Here is a 7,337-nt window from a genome sequence, read left to right as displayed (position 1 = left end):
AGTAATTCATTCACGAGGGCTTCTCAACATATTTTCCATAGATCAACGGCTAAAATCAACCTTGGTTATCAACCGACATTACATTAGGCCTGGGACACACGCCAGAATATCCTTCCCAATCTGTTACGTCATGATTGGATTATGAAAACAAAGGACCAACAATCCGATTTTGCCACGTCAGAAAGAACACCATAACCTCAGTATTGACTCCGTACCCAATCATAGCCAATTTCCCGGCGACATGTGTGACTGGCACGTGCGATCCGTCTTCCTAAAAAAAATTCATATTTCAGACATCTTCTAACCCATAATTAATAAACTCCCTGGCCCCTCTCTGCAAGCAAGCTCTAGTCTTTCTCTCCAAAAGCTCTCGTGGAAAATCCGAAAGAATAGAGATCTCCAGTTTCTTGCTCAAAAGATCAAACGTAATTCCTTTAACTGTCTCTTTATACTTCAATGTTTACTTGATTTGCTACTTTTATCTTTAGTAATAGCAGTCCACCATTTCAATTTCCTTTGCAATTTTCTCATCTTGGGTTTTGTTCATTGATCTTCGTCTTTTTCATGAGCTTAATCAAGAAAAAGAAACTATCCAAGATTGTCAATGTAGTTTCTTGCTGATTATCTTGAGAACTGTGTGCTCTGGTTTGCTGGATAAGAAATGCAGGAAACTTAAAGAACTGAACTGATTTATACATTATGTTTATAGGGTTTTGGAGTATATCTTTGAGTCTGAATTTGGTTAATTGCTGCAACTTCACAAGTAGATAGGAATGAATACGAAACGATGGTTCAAGATTTGCGAATCAGGAGGGGAATCTTGTAGACTTCCATAAGCCGATTTTGTCAGTTTTTCTTTTCCGCAGCAAACAGATGTAGGAAAGAAGAAGAAATGAGATTATTATTGTTGAATTTATTGATTTAAACGTTATACAATTTCACTAGTTCTTCCATATTTCATCAGCAGCCAGGCAGAGATTTATAGATTTTGGTTTTTTTCTATAAATTTAGTTCGTTGTTACTTTTAGACTTCTTCTTGGTTGCTTAGAAAAATGAAAAATGGCGAATAACTGAAACTGTGAGATTTTATCCTATGTTTTTTTAAAGAACGCATAGAGGTTTGTGTTTATTGTTTCTCTATGATGAATGTAGACATTGATATATTTTTCAGGTAAATCTGAAGAGCAATTTCAGACAGATTGAAGTGGCTTGAGTTCTAAACAAGTTTTGTTTTAATGCTGATTAGACTTCATGCTGCTACAATATAGTTAAAGAAGCAAATGGAGGAAGTAATAAACAGAGGAGATTTACATGTAAATGTGGTTCGACAATCACCATTAAGGCCAAATGCAAATTTGAAGTCTACAGTGTCAGGGAGATCAACTCCTAAGAACTCTCCCTCATTTAGGAGGTTGCACTCCAGCCGAACGCCACGAAGAGAGGGTAGGGGTTTTGGAGGTGGCATACAATGGTTTAGGAGCAGTCGAATTGTCTATTGGTTGCTTCTCATTACTCTGTGGGCATATCTTGGGTTTTATGTCCAGTCCAGGTGGGCTCATGGTGATAACAAGGATGATTTTCTAGGGTTTGGAGGACAAACTGATAGTGAGATTTCAGACACGGAACAGCGCACAGGAAGAGATTTGCTTGCCAATGATAGTTCTTTGGTTCTAAATAAAGAGGCTAATAAAGTAAAGGTAGAAGATGTTAAAGACATGGATGTGGTTTTGACTGAGAAGGAAAATACTGTTTCTACCAGTCTGAAAAAAGTTTCTACTTCTAAGAAGAGGAGTAAGAGATCAGAGCGCAGGCTGCGTAGTAAAAAGCATATTAAGCAGAAGACAACCGTTGAAGCTGAAAATAATGCTGTAGAGGTGCAAGAACCAGACATTCCTCAGAAGAATTCCTCTTATGGGTTTCTTGTAGGTCCTTTTGGGTCCATTGAAGACAGAGTTCTAGAATGGAGTCCTGAGAAGCGAACAGGAACCTGCGATAGGAAGGGGGAGTTTGCTCGTCTTGTTTGGTCTAGGAAATTTGTGTTGATATTCCACGAGCTCTCAATGACTGGGGCTCCACTTTCAATGATGGAGTTGGCAACTGAATTTTTGAGCTGTGGAGCAACAGTTTCAGCTGTAGTTCTCAGCAAAAAGGGTGGTTTGATGCCAGAGCTTGCTAGAAGAAGAATCAAAGTGCTTGAGGACAAAGCTGACTTCAGCTTCAAAACTGCCATGAAAGCTGACATTGTCATTGCTGGATCTGCAGTCTGTGCATCATGGATAGGTAAAACCAGTTACTTCAATATTTGGTTTTAGTGGTACATGCTAGAATTGATCTCTTTTGGACTCTTGCTGCTACTTGTGGTTATTTTAAATTGCGGCACTATCATTACTTGTATTGCATCCACACAACTACATCTAAAATCTTACGACTATAGCATAGCTAGTTTTATTACTCTTGCTACCTGGGGGAACATGAATTGTGTTATGGTAGACATTCAGTTGGTATAGTCGAAATTAGTGTAATAATGTTGAGTTATTACCTGGATTTCACGCTTTTTTTCATCAATCTTCGGTCAGTCTTCGGGGGTACCTATATATACATATATCTTTTTGCAGTATTGTTGTATTAATTTTATAATCAGTAAAAACAAATGCATTGTCCTTGTGATTTGTTAGTGGCCTTAGTGTCCCTGAGTTTACCACATATTCTATAGATCTTTATCACCTATGCACAAGAGACGAATATTTTATATCTGCAACATTTCCTAATATTGCATGTGTGAATGCTTTGGATTGTCAAGATAGTTCCACTGGCCTGTTTGAAATCTTCTGGTAGAGCATTCTGTGACTGGATTTCACAGTTAAACCAAATGAATATTATCTGAATCAGGAATATTTATCCTGGCTAAATGTGAAGCCTCCATAGTTTGTTAGTTCCATTTTCCCTTGAACTTAAGAAGAAAATTGGGGAGAGCCTGGAGTTTGATACAATGATTCAAATCCCATACTGACTTTTACCATGCTTAACTTTTTTCCTTGTTGAACCTGTTTTTGTTGCGACTCTTTCTTTTGAAGTGAAAATAATAAGTGTTTTTCTGAAGCATCAGACTTGATAATATACAATTGTAATATTCTTCAGCAGGTTTTCCTCCTTAAACTTAGCTAGGGAAGTAGGTCTCATTTTTCCATCTCATTAACGTTTCTTTTAAGTACTGAAAACACTTCAATGTTAAATGCTATATTCTGGTTTCAGATCAGTATATGACTCGTTTCCCAGCTGGTGGAAGTCAAATTGTTTGGTGGATAATGGAAAATCGACGTGAGTACTTTGATCGGGCAAAAATAGTCCTCAATCGAGTTAAGATGCTGGCATTTCTTTCTGAATCTCAGAGCAAACAGTGGCTTTCTTGGTGTGGCGAAGAAAATATTAAGTTGAGATCTCCACCTGCAATAGTTCCACTTTCTATTACTGATGAGCTAGCTTTTGTAGCTGGCATTTCCTGTTCACTAAATACTCCAATTACTACCCCAGAGAAGATGCTGGAGAAGAGGCAATTGCTACGAAATTCTGTCAGAAAAGAAATGGGCTTGACAGATAATGATGTGCTTATGATGTCTCTCAGCAGTATAAATCCTGGAAAGGGTCAACTCTTACTTCTTGAAGCAGCACAGCAGCTTATTGAAGGACAAACTTTGCACAAACTAAAAACTTCAGTGGATAGATCTACCTTAGCTGAGAAGAATCATTTAAGAGGCTTGTTACAGGAGTCAAGAGATTCTGATAAAAAATTAAGTGAACCTAAGAAAAAAATTTCAAGGCTAACTCGGCTCTTTAAGAGAAGACAGAGAAAAAGTAAAGTGGTGTCTAATGTTGATGCAGCACCAAAACAGAACCTTAAGGTTCTTATTGGTTCTGTTGGATCTAAAAGTAATAAGATTCCCTATGTGAAGGAGATGCTGAGCTACATATCCCAGCACACAAACTTGTCTAAATCAGTGATGTGGACGCCATCAACCACTCGTGTTGCTTCACTATACTCTGCAGCGGATATTTATGTTATAAACTCCCAGGTAATACAAACTCAGTATCTTCTGCTAATTTATGTTTTGCATATGCCCTTTATTGTCGTATCTTTGATTAATTCTGAAAATCTTATCTGCCCATGAAAGTTCTGACTACAATTTATCCCTTAGAACAATGGATGGCATGCATGAATGCAATTCTCGGATCACAAAATACTAATAGTTTTCTGATAGCTTTTGTGATTAGTTTAGGCATCTTTTTTTTCTTAATATATTTTTCTTTAGGCTGGTTGACATGCAAATCTATTACATTGGAACCTTAGGTAGTTGTTGGTTTAAAATCTAGAAGAAATGCCATTTCATTTCAAATCTCATAAACGGTGTAGTACATGCTGTACTTTGTATTTTGGAACCTCCATGTATTCGGGGAATAATCATGCACATCCTCTTGTTCAGCACTTGATTATAAGTGTAACAAAGAGTCTAGAAACTAAAAAGACTTCTGATGAGTAGTTTATATATATTTCTGCATTATGGTTTCTGAAGCTTCTTAGGTTCTTCACTGTCGTTACTAAATTCATGTGCACTCTGCTTACAAAGTGCTCAATATTAAGAAAGTCACTCCACTCCATCATTTTGTAAGAATGCAATTTTATGTAAGAAGTGTATGTACAGCTTAGCCACAAAAATAATTTCCTTTTCCAAGTGAATTTATGCTTATTAATGTGCTACAAGATCATTCCATGTCCTTATCATTGAAGCTTATGGTAATTTGTGGGTTAATTAACAGGGGCTCGGAGAAACTTTTGGGAGAGTAACAATTGAAGCAATGGCATTTGGCCTTCCAGTAAGTAATCTTTCCCTGGTTTTACTTGCTTTAGTTGCTACGCATTTGCTAAGTCTTTTCATTGAAAAATTTATATGGCCTTGCAATCAACAACTGAAGCTGCTTTGCAATACATTTTCTTAATCAATTGTAATGAAGCAAGTTCTTTCATTTAGCAATTTACATGAAAAAAAGGGCCTCACCATTCTTCAACAAAAATTTAAGGAGTTTTACAATTTGACTGGAATCCCGAATGTCGAGTGAGTTCCTGATGTTTTTCTTCATTATATGATGCAGGTGGTTGGAACAGATGGCGGAGGGACAAAAGAAATTGTTGAGCATAATGTGACAGGACTTGTTCACCCTATGGGACATCCGGGGACTCGTGTTCTTGCACAAAATGTGCAATATTTGCTGAGAAATCCATCATTGAGAGGGCAAATGGGGATGAAAGGAAAGAAAAAGGTGGAAAGAATGTATCTGAAGCGGCAGATGTACAAAAAATTTGCAGAGGTTCTGTATAAGTGCATGAGAGTGAAATAACATTTACAGGTACACAGACTCGTCATTCTTTAATTGGTTTCAACTTGAAGGAAGTTGTGAGAATTGTGTTACTTTGCGCAATTGATTTGAGAAGGCAACAAAACAAATTATATCAAATTCTCAGGAATTGCTGAAGTTAACTTCCTGGAGAATGTTTAGTTTGATGTATATATGTAACTCTTTTTAGCATTCCATTGAATAAATGGCTTCAAATTTTAGTGTTAATTGCTTGTGTTGAATTATCCTGAAAAACTAAACAAATTCATAACAATGAGAAAGGTCCTACACAATGATGAATCCTCCAAACAACAACACTCCCACAATTTACCAATATTATCAGAACCGGACTGGATATTAAACCGGATTAATAGCTGGGTCACGGGTCACTTGGTTGGACCGGATGGCTTGGATTGATCGAATCGGATAACATAATAAATAAATAAATAAATAAATAAATAATATTTATATATGTTGTCAAAAAAAAAAATTTATATATATTAAATATATATAATTAATTTAAAGTTATTTTGATAAATTATATATATATATCCAAAATAAATTATAAATAACTTTTGGTTTGTTATTTTTCCTCAATTTGAGGAGGCTTAAATATATAATGGATAAATGAAGTTTAAAATAACTTGAAATGTGTCAAAGTATTCTATGCCATGAGATTTTTTTAACGCTATATTATAAACTCAAAATGGATAGCTGATGAACGAGAAATTGATGTTTAAAGTGAACCACTTGTAATGGTTTTGAAGAGGAAAAAAAAAGAAATTAAGTTTCTTCATCCCACATAGAAAAGAAATAAGAATAATAACTAGTTTATAAGGAAATTGCCTTTACAAGCTTATAATCAATTTTTCTTTTGTAACCGTGTTAGTAACACATTAAATATCTTAGACATAATAACGTTCGAAAAGTTTGATATAAGAATTAAATAATGGTCAAACCAATTTTTTCAAAATTTCGGTAAGGTAAGGTTTAATTTGATCTTGCTTGAAAACGTTAAAGTTAAATTTGGATCATTTTGCGTGTTAGAACAAAATTTGTACTTCACCAAAAAATTCACCATTTTGCGCATTAGAGCCAAATCAACACTTCAAAACGAAGCACAAAAAATTCACCTTGGAAAAGATCAGCATACTCATTCGTGCATGTAATGTAAAACACTCCATCTGGGGCCCTCAGGACGCACGACATATCAGTTCTCAACATTCAGATCGTATCCATATAATCCCATATAAGATCAAACTTTATGAGTTGGTCCACGACCTTTTTCCAGCTTCAGCCAGCGCCCTCTCCTCCTTCCACCCACAACGATATCTAAGAGTCGGATTCCAATCCGCGCGGAAAGGAAAACCAACAAAATAAGCGCTATCCAGATCATCTCTCCATTGGGACCAATCAGGAGCCACTTTATTTTGAAACCCATAAAACTATATTTTTTTCTTGGTTAAGAAGGTGGTTTGCTCTGTATACATATCCGAGATAATAAGGTAGCCCACGACCCTTAATTTGGACCTCTAGAGGCGATGAAATATGACCCTATTTAGTTCAATATCCATGTCATGAGTAACCTTGCAAAAAGTAAGCAGCTCCACCTAGGAGTTAGGGGAAATTTGGGAAGGACAAAACACGAATTCTCTCAAAATATCCTCAACACTGCTCCTGAGAGGAAATCACAACCTCATCTCCACATGTTGGGTATAAATACCCAAAAAGCCTCAACGGCTGGCGCATACCCGGCAGGTTGGGGTGGGAAGACGCACATCCATCCTTCATAGATCAAGATAATCTTCAAAAAATGACTGTATCTTCATCGCAGTCAACATAGAAGGCTGTTCTTCAGCCTACATATAAAATTTATTCGTCGTTTTCTTTCCAATAGACTTATAGATTTCAGAGTTTTTCTGGCAGGAAGGCGAGGCAACCAAAAAGCA

The 7,337-nt window shown here is 36.3% G+C and overlaps 1 protein-coding gene across 2 annotated transcripts; it reads left to right on the top strand.

Annotated features, from left to right (window-relative positions):
• Positions 1-316: 316 nt before the first annotated feature.
• On the top strand, positions 317-5,616 carry LOC136223147 (uncharacterized). Of its 2 annotated transcripts, XM_066011002.1 has the most exons (6): positions 329-425; positions 710-875; positions 1,172-2,280; positions 3,253-4,070; positions 4,813-4,869; positions 5,146-5,616. In XM_066011002.1, the coding sequence occupies exons 3-6, from the start codon at positions 1,281-1,283 to the stop codon at positions 5,389-5,391; spliced, it is 2,121 nt and encodes a 706-aa protein (XP_065867074.1). In that variant the 5' UTR covers positions 329-425; positions 710-875; positions 1,172-1,280; the 3' UTR covers positions 5,392-5,616. The 2 variants fall into 2 exon arrangements, with proteins under 2 accessions (XP_065867073.1, XP_065867074.1); XM_066011001.1 differs by lacking the exon at positions 710-875 and having other exon boundaries at positions 317-425.
• Positions 5,617-7,337: the final 1,721 nt, after the last annotated feature.

Source organism: Euphorbia lathyris, chromosome 3 (genome assembly GCF_963576675.1).
Source record: "Euphorbia lathyris chromosome 3, ddEupLath1.1, whole genome shotgun sequence".
In the NCBI taxonomy this organism is placed as follows: domain Eukaryota; kingdom Viridiplantae; phylum Streptophyta; class Magnoliopsida; order Malpighiales; family Euphorbiaceae; genus Euphorbia; species Euphorbia lathyris.
This window is presented reverse-complemented; position numbering and strand designations above follow the sequence as displayed.

Excerpts from the sequence above, each read along its gene's own strand:
- LOC136223147 (XM_066011001.1), top strand. The coding sequence starts at position 1,281 with ATGGAGGAAGTAATAAACAGAGGAGATTTACATGTAAATGTGGTTCGA. Across the intron at positions 2,281-3,252 it reads AGTCTGTGCATCATGGATAG|ATCAGTATATGACTCGTTTC; the intron begins GTAAAACCAGTT and ends TTCTGGTTTCAG. Across the intron at positions 4,071-4,812 it reads TTTATGTTATAAACTCCCAG|GGGCTCGGAGAAACTTTTGG; the intron begins GTAATACAAACT and ends GTTAATTAACAG.